Below are 12,811 nucleotides of genomic sequence, written 5' to 3'. Positions count from 1 at the left end.
GCCAAAATATCAGAGAAAACATGACTAAGGAACATTATAATGCTCATAGAGAGTAAAGTGCTTCCCCAGATGATGTGTAGGAACATTTTTATTCCAAAGAGTAGCCACTTTATGTCACTTGTGAAGGCATGTGGAATAACATTTGCTTGGTAAACTAATAAAAACATAGACTTTGACATCAGACAGACATAGTTTCAAATCCTTGTGTAATTTCTTACTAACTGAATTACAAGGCAGTTTTCTTTCTAGCTTTGGTTTTCTTACCTGTCAAGTGGAAATAACACCAGGTATCTTGGTCATGATAGAATTAAGTTATTAGCCATTCACCTTATATGGCACTTAATAAATGTTACTTCCTTTTGCATTCTTAACTCCTCTTTTTAGTTATAACGAATCATTTAGATAGTAATTTCTTAAGTTGCTAATAATTCTAAGTTAATGAGATAATTAACTGCTAAGAAAAAGTAGATAATTAACTGCTAAGAAAAAGTAGTTTTCTAAATTAAATGTTCGCAAGAAATATTCATTTAGTTGCAATTAGTATTAATAATTCATAACTGTTCTGTCTGCCAATTTCTACAAGCCATGCTGACATGAAATATTAAACACTCAAATGCCATTGAAGTCTCTACCTCAAGAAGGTGTCATTGCAGTTTGTACTTCTTCAAAAGTATAACTTGGCAAACAGATTACTGCTTTGTGGCCTAGTTAAAAATACCAATAAATATATATGAATTTAAACCTGCAATAAGAAACTTTATTTCCCATATTACTTATGTTTTATTTTAGAAAACATAATAATTGCCTCAAATTTATTTTAGATGTAGAGAAAGGGGAAATTTTAATAGATAAAATTCATAGACTTTCTGACCCCTGGCATTTTAGCTGTAGGCATCTCAAAGTTGCAGCCACCGAAGAGAAGCGAAGGCTGAGTAATGCTATTTATCATTGTACTCTGCCAGATTTCATATCATAGTTCAATGGAGTTGTTTTTTTTTAAAAAAAAAAAAAAGAAAAAAAGGCCTATGAAAGCCCTTATTACAATAGAAAATAAAGCTTGGAAGGAGATTTCTGAGCTGTTAAGATTCAGCTTTCTCCATGCATAATCCCCACAAATATTTGGAATATAAAAGATTTTAGAATGTTTCCTGGCAGCTTTTTAGGAAGGGTCTCTATGAAGTTTTCGAGCTTACTAGTTCTTAATTTCCCTACACATAATAAAGTGGTCCAAGTATACACAATTTTTGTCATTTCATTAAGTCCAAGATAACCAGAAAAACATTTGTCCTCATATAACTTAAATGCTAAATTAATCAGTGTTTTGAATTCATCGTTTCTTGAACACCTATTATGTACCAGGTGGTATGCTTGACAGGGGCTGACTACAGTAAAAGAGGAAAATCTTACATTCTAGGAAGGTAAGTCTAGTTTTATTGTCTTCTGTATAGGCTGTTGAAGAAAATTAATTTCAGTTTGGGTGTTTCTTAAATTTACAGTAATAATTGGTGTTCTCGTTTCATTTTAAATGTGAAGGGTTTGATAGTTTAATCATTTGATCAGTGTGACTAGCAGTTTTAGAGTGAATAGAGTGTGGTGTGTGCTTTTGCAATCTTAGTGAACCCCAGTACTCATTCCTAGATAAACACAAATGCATTAATGCTAGGATCCGTTATATAAACACTAGGAAATGTTTGCCATTTTTGCTTATTCTGTTATAGAAAGTTAAATTAATACCTTCACAGGAGAAAATTTTTGATGGAATGTGCAATCCATATGCATTTACACACCTTTCCAGTTAAGTGATGAACTTGATGAGAGCCTGTCACTGTTGCCCCTTAATCAGTAGAAAGGGGTCATTTTTGAGTGACATGAGGCACTCTTTCCCTCAGGCGTTTATCACGTAGCTTCCACACCAGTCGCACCTCTTGCTGACGTGGAGCTTGCAAAATTCAGAATGATAATTGTTTTTATAACAAATGTGGATTGAGTTAGAAAGGTCAGTGATGGCATTTTTGGAATTACGCTGTGCCTGGTGATGTCAAAACTGAAGACATGGAATAGTTAACTATTTCTTATAAATCAAATTATGTTATCAAAAAATTCACCTTGTAGGTTAAGATGAATTATGGTAGGATGATGTACTTTGGTGGTTATTTGCTCTGATACAGAATCAGAGATTATTAGACTGTAAGTTAATTAGAAAAGGTTGTGGTATTGTTTTTTTAGGTTTTAAGCATACATCTTTTAGAGTACTGCAAATCGCACTAAAAGAAGACCTTTTCAGAGGAAACGAACAAGATAGTTTTAACATTATTGATTGTTAGACAGTCAAAAAAGTTTTCTCTCTTAAGTAAATGCTAATCTTTGAGAACATCCAAAATGTTATACTTTAACTCATGCTTCTCAGTTTATGAAAGTACCAAGCAACTTTCTTTCTTAGACACATGAATTTACGTGAGTTGCTGGGGGTGGGGAACATTCTATTAAATTATTTTAAAAAGGACATTTTCCAATTACAAATCCAAGTGATTAGCTTTTTATCACAGAGGAATTTGCTAATTAGTACTTTTGTGTTAATCAAAATTACATTTTGTATTTATATTTGATGTACAAAATATTTTCTAATATTTTATGTATTTGAATTCATTACCATATGGTTTGGGTTTTGTTTGTTTTTTGGTGTAGGCATATAGTTCAAATATACTTACACTATATATTTTTGTAATCTTGAAATATAACCCTTAGCACTAGACACAAGTGATTGATTTTTTTTGTAATATTGTATTTGTACTGTTGAATATATATATATTTTTTCCTTTTTAGAACAAATATAGTGAATTATTCTGTTTTTAAACTACTTGCTGAATTAAGATCCAACAGTATTAAATCAACAAAGTGTAACCAGTGATTAGTTATATAAAAATAATATTCCTAATAAGATAAGTATATAATGTTATTTTTATATATTTAATTTGTAATATGTAATATTACCCTTAACACAGACCAAAAAAATTAAGTTTCTTATTCAAGCATCTATAAAGAGCTGTCTCCAGTTAAAGATGAAACATTTTCTCCAAATTTTTGTCTTTTTACTGTGGTCCCCAAATCTTTTCAGACAGTTGAACCCAGATTTGGTAAATCTAATCCTCTTCCTTTCAAAAGTATCTAAATTAGATCAAGTGAACATTAATGCATAATGGGTGTTAAACATTAATAGAGAATGACTACGTTGGAATGTATGATTTATTTCTACCAAAGAGTGGAATTTTTTAAAAATGTGCTTAGCACTTCCAGCAGGTAAATTGCACTGAACTGAAAGTCTGGAATCCAGCTTTGAATTTACACCTATTATACTATCATTTATCTTAATAAGAGATGAACTAAAATTTCCAATGATTTTCCATTCTTCTGTCCTCAGATGAAATAGTCATGTTGAAAAAATCATTAATCTTAAAGTGGTGACAGATAAAAAGAATTTAGTTTGTTGTCAGTACTTCTCAACTTAAAGGTTAGGTCAGCCATGGTTTATGTCATGACACTGATAAATTTTTCTAATGACCAGAATGGTTTGATTTGTAATAGCTTTTTGTTTTGGTTTTAAGGAATATATATCTTGGTTATCTGACTTCATCCTAAAGATGCATTTTTTTCTACTTTGCATTGTTTCTATTTTATAACAGACACAAAATTATAGAGCAGTAAGTAATATGTGGTGTTAAAATATGCATTTTAAAGAGCTTTCCATGAAAACTTAAAAGCAGAATTGTAAAGATAAAAACTTGGCAAAGGGATGAGGGAAAATGGTTAGGAATCATTGTGGTTTAAAGAGGGTAAATATTTCTAGATGCTGTTTAATATACTGAGGAGGTAGTGAAGGTATAAAATCAGAAAAAAGGCAGACAGATCTCCTCATCTCAGGAGCAAACTGTCTTTGAAAATTCTGAACAATGTTCAGTAAACCAAGGGTCAAGATAAGTGTTTGGTGGAAGATTCTTTTAGTTAAAATTCACTCAAAATAAAGAATAAAAATACCAATTTTAATGGTATCATCAGAAATAGGCTATTTCGACTAGTGATATTCAGTCCTTTCTTAAAAGTGATGCAAATCTAGATTTCTCATTTCTTGTTTTCCCATGATTTTAGTTCTTTTACTCTTTTTTTCAAAATACTTTTAAGTTCATACTCAGTCATGTTATTGGAGGAAATAGACTTAAAGAGAGGTTGAAAGCCATTTATAAAAAGTGGTTGAACTTGTTCCCTTAATTCCTTTTTCCTGGATTAATTTTAGTCCTTTTTAAAAAATAGAAACTATTTAAATGTACTTAAAAATTATTTTATCTAAGTAAAATTACAGAGGGGAAAAGATTGTAAGCAAATCCATTGCTAATAGTGGTGTATTTCTGATAGAATTTTGAATATTTGTTTTTCACTTCTCCAAGTTTCTCTGCAACATGATTTATATTTGTGTATAACACCAGTAGCCAATTTATTTTTTAAAGTAATGCTCCTAATATAAATAAGGATCAGTTTTGAAATTTTTCTAAAGTTGTCTTATTTAAACTGGCATCTACTGGACTTTTTAAAATATAAAGTGCATTTTTAAAATATGCCATTTTTCTTCAAGGTAAGGATGTAATTAAGCCTAGTATCATCTAATGCAGATCTCAAATAATACTCTTGGACTATATGCCCTTCCTTTGAAAGTAAATCTGGCTTATTTTACTGATATGCTGCTTCTGTCTTCTGTTTAAGCCTCTTCAAAGCAGTGCCCTACCATATTGGGCGGGGTCATTACTGTTTAGTAGGATTCCTAAATTGCTAAAGTTTAAACTTCATGTAGACACCTTGTGGAGTCATGATACCATATCTTCACTATTAGCCTTTTCTGATTTTAGAAGCTTTCAGGGAACCTGAAGAATTACTTGTTCTGATTTTTTTTTTTTTTCCAGATTCAACACCCCAAATCAGGGAGAAACTGTAAGATTAAATGATGACTACATTTATCAAAGGCTGTATCTTAAATTCCTTTAAAGGGAGTTCACTACTGTGTGATTAAATTGAGAATTGTTTTCTTTTATTATAATACACCTGGAAAAAATTCCCTTCTAAATATTACTATTTACAGCAATTAATTCACATGTAAGCAGTCAGTCGTCTACTGAGAGAATTCTGAGCGAAAGTGTCTTGCCACTGTTGTCCAGAGCATATTATTTTGCACCTCTTCTGTGAAGGTGAGGAAAATGGCTTCTTGTAAGTTACTGTTTTAAGTAGTACAATTCAAAATACAATATTTTAACAATTTGTTTTATATAAATACACTGGATACCTACATCATAACTACAGTACACTGGTGAGTATCACATCACTGTGTCTTTTTGGGTAGATTTCTCACTTGCTTGTCAGTGTTGTTGTCAGTCACTGAGAAATCCAAGTACATGTGTGTTCTTTGTATTAGCATCATAGTGCCAGAAGAATGGATGGTGTGTACCTGGTAACCCACCCTATAAGCGTTAGTATGCCTGATTCTTGGTTAAATTATCAAATGCTGGATGTTTCATGATATCCCCCCCAAAAGTTTTTATCTATTATATCTGAAAATGCTTTTTTTCATCCTACAGGGAAATTTAAAAGGTAATGTTCAGCAACTTCAAATAAGACCGAATACTACATTGATCTGTTTTAAAACTACTTCTAAAAACATACATAGTATTTTACTTTTCTGGGTGGGTTACCATGTGCTTCAGAGACCTTCCTATGGTTTGCTAGGTCTCTGTGTTAGTGAAATCTGAACTTTGTAAGAGTTCCAGGACAAAGGGAAGGGGTAGGTATACCATTGTGTAAGGTTGCAGAGTTTATTAGTTCTTGACATCAATAAATTGTTTTCCATGGTTTCAATATTACAAGTTATACACAGATTTTGACTTGTAATTGTTATAATCAGTACTGTAGGAAAAATGTTTTGCGGAAATAATGTAGAGTTTCGTTTTAAGGTTTCCAGTATTCTGAGTAGCTTTATTAAAAGAACATCTCTGAACTTGGGACAGATCTTGGCATTTCCTTCCCCCTCACCTCTCTGCTGTTGTCCAGCTGTCTTTGTAATTACTCTTGACTGTTGTCTCAGATGTGTCTTCAGTCATCAAGAGACAATTAAAAGTGGTTGGGGCCAGGGGCGCACCTTTCTCTATGCAGTTAGCATTTCCTAACTTAGCATTTGAACTCTGGCAAGATAAAATGCCTCATGTTGACTCATGTCATTTTGAAGCTTGTCTTTGACCAAAATGGGGAACTAAGCCTATATTACCATCTTGCCTCACTAGTAGCAGTAACAACCTCACTCAGCCAGGTCTCCTCAGATGCATTTATTTATTCCCGAGAAAATGAGAGGTGGTTTGTAGGTTCGCTCATTGACTCTCAGGTTGGTCATTCCTTTTCTCTTTTTGAAAGACCATTGAAGAATCTACAGCAGGGGAGAATTACGTTGCAATTTTATTTTTGCTACAAACTGAAAAAACTTTGGCAGAGCTACTTACCTATTTCTGTTTTTCTTAATACAAATAGAGCTTTCAGCTTAATCTAGTAACACCATTAATTGAGTAGAGCAGAAGAGCAGTGCCATTTCGTTACCTTTTTTGAAAATGGAGTCATAATAATTTTTCAGTGACGTTTGGAGACAAAACCGTCATATACATTAAAAAAAAAAAAAAACCTGTCTACAAAAATACTGTTTGTGCATGCAACAGAACACTTTTTTTGTTGTTACCAGTTCAGAATGCGAAGAAATAGCCCAATAGACTGAAACTCATTTGAAACCAATTTGAATTATTTGATTCATCTCCCCTGACCTTTTTTGGTTTTTGGTTCTTAACCCCAGATCCCTTTGGAAAAGCACAGATAGAAACATTAAATTCCAGCAAACCTTTCACAGTGTTGTTAGTTTCTATACCATATGACCATTTTGGACATTTAATGGTTTTTATCTGCATAGTATTCTTACATGATGAGAAATTTTCCTTGGTATTTCTTAAATCAGCGATTCAGCTGGAATAAGTCATGATGTGACTGCCACTGTACAAATGTAGAAACTGAGGCAGAAGAGGTAACAGTTTCACCAGAAAAAAAGGATGTTTTATATTTTTTTCTTTCAGTGAGTTACACCAGTCATCCTGGGAAGGAGAATTATAATCCAAAGGAATGACACTATTGTAAGTATTCTTTTCATTATTTTTTATGTGGTTTTAATTCATACTTGACCAAGCAATTAGAAAAGGCTGATTCTAGACACACTAATCAAACAAATGAATAGGCATCTGTACACAAATACACACACACACTCACGCTTGACATTTAAAGCCCCAGAATTTAAGCATTAATTTAATAATAAACAGGCTTTTGCAAGAAGTATAATGGTGGCTCTCTTTACTTGCATTTCTGGAATAGCAACTGCCTTTTATATTTTGATTTGTTTTTAATGCTGATTACAAAACTCAAAAATAAACATTTAGGTATATTTAACTAGTGTATAAACTGAAATTAAAGCCTTTGAATAAGACCTGTTAATACAGAAGTAGATTCCTTTCAGCATTAGAGACATTTGGATATTGAGATCAAAATGGGAATATGGTCCCTGGATAAGAGAACTTACTACTAAATTTTTCTTCACTTCTAAATAACACAATAAAATTCTATAAAAGATACTTTCAGAAACATATCAATTAAAATTTGCTCTTACTATACTTTAACTCCAGATTTGATTTTAATATGCTATCATTGGTTTGACCATTGCCTATGACAGGGCGAGTCGTATAGTTGGTACTCAATAAATATATCACAGAGCAAAGTCACTTAAAGAATCTTTCGATTCAGATTATCCTAGTGTATAGAAGGATTCAAAATTAATTTGGAATCCTGACAGCACCTATCAATTTGAGTCTGTGGAACCAGTACCAAAATAAACAAGAAGTACCATGTTCTTTTTATAAATGGAAATAGTTTTAAATATGCATTTCTTATAAATTACCACAATTAGTGGCAATAATAGTAGTTTGGATAATGAATGACCTTCAGTGAATTTACTCACTAAAGGATATTGAGGAATATATTTCATAGTTCATATGACTACTGTATATAGCAGTCCAAATAGGTGTTAGAGTGACATCCGGTCTCTTAAGATATCTTAAAATATTTATGTGTTTACAAACCTCTCAGAAACAAGTCAAGTCAAGCAGCTTTCAAAAGGCAAAATCTTGCCTTCGTGAGAAGGAGAAAGAACTGGTTAAAGTTCTGTTATTCACAGTCTCTTGTTTTCAGTCTGTGAGTGCAGTAGTTTGTAAAAGCAATGAAGCTTCCCCTGAATATCACTTTCATGCCTCAAGATAGTTCGTTCTTCTCTAGGAGTGTCACTGGATACTCACCCCTGCAAGGTGCTGCATTTTATACAGCACGCAAGGTTTCAGGGAAAGCCTTTTTTCTTCCAAACCAAACCTGGGTTTCTTTAAGTAAAATATTATTTATATGAGAGAGACCAAAAAAAAAGTACTGATTATTTTTAGAAAAGATTATTTTTTTATTTAATGCAGTGAATAGTCAACCTTACCATTGAACTAAACATCGGAAATTTGATAGCATGAAACAGAAATTAGTCATCTGTTAATGGTTGCTATCCACTAGGTACATCGGAGGTGTTAGAATATCAGGCTTGTAGACATTTGAGTAGACAATGTCAGCACAGAACACAAATCTCACACAAAGTATAATCAAAAGTTATTTCAAACAAATTATTCCATCAGTAAACTTCCTGTAGCAACATCAACTTCATGAAGTATTACGTCTGTCTTAAACGATGATGGTGTCCGGATGTAAGCATGTCATTATAAACATGATGCGCTAAACAGAGCATATTGAGGTCAAAGCCTTTCTGTAGAAAGGGAATTTAATTGACATTCTTTCAAGCATAGTGTATAAACAGATCAAAATAGTTTTATCATAAGAAACAGTATTTAACAACATAGCTTTAAAATAAAAATACTTTAAAAATCAACTTTGATGAGATTAAATTTATTTTTAAAGAATCTTCCTATAGAGTGAAATATATATTTCTCGCTTCTGGCTTTTCTGCATTTTTCCAGCATGACCCCCCACCTTCACCCTATCCCAGTCCATTGTTAATAAAGTAGTGCAAAACACTGCAGCAATTTCAACCAAGCTTAGTCCCCTACCAAGTCAGGGAAGTAAGACATTCTCACCAGATTCTCTCTCTCTAGAGGTATACTCCCTTGATATACCAGGAAGTTAGGTACAAAAACTACATGAGAGTCGGGAATGCAATTTTTAAGTATAGATTCTATGGTAAGTAGTGAAACATTTTCAAAGGCAAACCCCCTCCCCATAAGCAGTTTATTTTACAAAATAGGTTTTCATGCATTCATATTTTCAAGAATGATTTTTTTTTTCTATAAATGAATGTAATGAAACACTGGCATATCACTTAGCACACTGCATTCTCCTCTATGTTAAAATTCACACTAATAACAAAAATCATAATATGCATATTGAAGCAGTTCAGTAACCTAATAAGAAAGTAGATACATTTTTTTTTTTTCTGTGAGAACACTTGAGTATTAAATATTTTTAGATGCACAGAGGCATAATCTGACACCAAAAGCAATGTGGATTTAATTTGCTAGATTTTTGACAACTGAACTGGGTTGCTAATTTGCTAATTTGGCACAAATTAATAGTGATTGGTATAAAAATCCTTATAGGCAATCATCATTTATAAACCTGGCAGTATTTTTTGTGTAGTCCTGTAGAGATTTTAAGGTTTTAGATGGAATGATAGAAGATTCGGAAATTTTCTTTGTAGGATTTCAGTGTGTGGAAGATTCTCTTGAGGAGGTGAATATACCTTCACTCATTAGCTTAAAGTCAGCCTAGTCATATCTAAATAATTTGCACAGGAATGAATATCAGGATCCGAATCTATGTTAAGTTGTAATGCATCTGTTCCATTATTTAGGTTCTGGGATCCCTCCTCCCTTTTGAAATGTATAAAACATAGAAAACCGTAATGGATTACTTTTTAGATAAAAAATAGTCACATTAAAAAAAAACTTTAAAATCGAATTGACATTTACATTTTATGTAGATTTAATCAGAGCACAGCTGAGCATTTAATATTCTAGTTCTTACACTTGTAATTAGAGAAATGTGTATCTCCCAATGTTACCTTTCTTACATTTGTTGTTCCAATGTGTTATATTATTATCCACAGCTAACAAGGCTTTCACGCAGCAATAGCTAAACCTTTATCAAATTGATTCTGTACAATGGAAGTATATTTTCAAAGACATATGCCTTTGTACGCTATTTACAGATTCTCTCAATCATGGTAAAATGGCAAAATAAATAAAAAACAGAAAGAAGGGAAATGCGGCTCAGGCTGAAGGCTTTTCCTTTTATCTTCCCAAACAGATGCTGGTCTCCTCAGTGCTGGGAGCTGGCTAGCCAAGATTGTTTTTCTTCCTTTTACATGGGCTATGGGAAGGATCTGGTTTCAGTTCTTGGTATTGCACCTGTTTAAACAGAGTTCAGAGAAAGGCTGGTCAGGTGGCCACTTTCTGGCAAAGGAAGGAAAAGCAAAGGAATTGAGAGGAGACTATGCTTGGGGAAAAAGAAAGTGCTCGCTCTGGAAGCTGTATGCGATCTGCAGCTGGGATGCAGAAAAGGGAAATCTTGCCAGAATCTACATGAGAGCCCTGATGTGAACTTTGGTAACAGGCTGACGTCTCTATTGCCTATACCCAAGTAACATTAAAAGCAGAAGCATCTCCATCTATTTTGAAGGGCCGAATAATGGTTCTCTATAATTATTTATTGTGTGCTTGTTTAATATAAGCTTCATCTCCATCCAGCCCACTCTCATGTCTGATACCAAATCAAAAACTCAGCTGAAACAAAGGAAAAAGGTATTGCTGCAACCCAGCTTCAATAGTTTGATAAAAACATTTCTCATTTTACTCTGAAAATATTTAATGATCAATGGGCATTAATTAACCTCCAAGGCTTTCAAAGGATTGAGATATGCCCCGGTTCTCAAAAATCAGTTACTCTTTCCCCCTTCACTGATCTCTAAAACAGACATCTTTAAAACTCACTTAATTCATGCAGTTTATTTAAGGAAGTGTTTTTCTCAATATCTGCTGGCATACTTTGCTTTCACCATCTAATATTCCTAATTCCTCCTTCAGGTGATGGTGACTTCCCTTCACAAACTCCAGCTGAACCTTGGGGGAGGATTGTCCCCCTGACACCCTGGTAGGTTCTCTATGCAATGCCCTCTCATTCCCCAATCTTCTCTGTAAGTTCTTCTTGGATAACACCCCAACTGGGCTAACTCCTGAATGGCAAAATCTTCTACAGGCTTTATTAGCTTTACTTAGCTCTTCTAAATCCTTCAAAATTAAATGGATATAAAAGTTAAAACCTAATGCCACACTACATTAAAATGATACAGGCATACCTTAGAGATATTGCATGTTTGTTTCCAGGCCACTGCAGTGAAGCAAATGTTTCAAGTCACATGAATATTTTGGTTTCCCAGTGCATATGGAAGTTCTGTTTATGGTATACTGAAGTCTATTAAGTGTGCAATAGCATTATATCTAAAACAGTAATACCTTAATTTAAAAGTGCTTTATTGCTAAAAAATGCTAAACATCATCTGAGCCTTCAGCAAGTATTAATCTTTTTACAATAGCAACATGAATGATCAATGATCATAGGCCACCATAACAAATATAATAATAATGAAAAAGTTCAGAATGTTTCAAGAATTACCAAAATGTGACACAGAGACCCAGAGTGAGCAAATGCTGTTGGAAAAATTGTTCCAATAGACTTGCTCAATGCGGGGTTGCCACAAACCTTCAACGTGTAAAGAAAAATAAAAAGAAATATCAGTGAAGCACGATAAAATGAGCTATGCCTGTAGTTATAATAATGAAACCTACTTACCACTTGCACATCTGAAGGGACTCTGGAAAGGAAGTCAAGTAGTTCATTATTATCAATTGCATATGGACTCCGCAGCTTTTTTGTAAATTTATTGATGCCTGAAAAAGTGACAGATCAAACATTATTGAAATCTATAAAGTTTGGAGTTCAAATACACATTTCTGGCAAAAGTGTTGTGGTGATTTAAAGATCCAGATTAAGCTGCCTTTATTTCAGCCTTGACTGAATGAACCAGTAAACCCAGTTTCCTTCCTTCCTTCCTTCCTTCCTTCCTTCCTTCCTTCCTTCCTTCCTTCCTTCCTTCCTTCCTTCCTTCCTCCCTTCCTTCCTCCCTCCCTCCCTCCCTCCCTCCCTCCCTCTTTCCCTCCCTCTTTCCCTCTTTCCCTCTTTCCCTCTTTCCCTCTTTCCCTCCTTTCCACCTTCCCAACTCCTTGGCTGCTCTGTTTTTCTCTTTGTACTTCAGTGGCTTCTTCCCAGCAGGAAAGGCTTTCTATTTGGGAAACAAAAGGCACCTGGCTTATCTTGCCTTTCCCCTCAGTGTTACAGTACTTAGAAGCTTTGCTTTAATGTTTCAACTATGATGAAACTTGTCTCCCTACATTTTGGATTGGGATTGTTTTTAAGGCAAGAAATCTGACTTACTGGTTCCCCCATTTCAAAAGATACTTTTTTTTTTTCAGTGGTGGGGAGGTGTTGTTATTATGCAAACTAACCGGGGTTTTTGCTTTTTCTGTTTTAATTTCAAAATGACCTGGAATTTGGAAGGGTTTACCACCAGCTTTAAAAAACTAAAAAGCTT

The 12,811-nt window shown here is 33.7% G+C and overlaps 1 protein-coding gene across 6 annotated transcripts in view; it reads right to left on the bottom strand.

The window, feature by feature from the left end:
* Positions 1-10,478: 10,478 nt before the first annotated feature.
* MCTP1 (multiple C2 and transmembrane domain containing 1) overlaps positions 10,479-12,811 on the bottom strand; it is a gene marked incomplete at its 5' end in the record, with an annotated part of 535,475 nt that continues 533,142 nt past the window's right edge. For all 6 annotated transcript variants that reach the window (XM_082836435.1, XM_082836436.1, XM_082836437.1 and 3 more), the window contains 2 exons: positions 10,479-10,571; positions 12,013-12,110. In XM_082836435.1, coding sequence (XP_082692561.1) covers positions 10,500-10,571; positions 12,013-12,110 — 170 coding nt within the window. In that variant the 3' untranslated portion in view covers positions 10,479-10,499. The remainder of the gene's footprint in view (positions 10,572-12,012; positions 12,111-12,811) is intronic.

The sequence above is a fragment of the Leucopleurus acutus genome (assembly GCF_964270905.1).
Source record: "Leucopleurus acutus genome assembly, chromosome: 3".
Taxonomy (NCBI): Eukaryota; Metazoa; Chordata; class Mammalia; order Artiodactyla; family Delphinidae; genus Leucopleurus; species Leucopleurus acutus.
The sequence above is the reverse complement of the archived record's forward strand: the minus strand, read 5'-3'. Positions and strand labels throughout refer to the sequence as shown.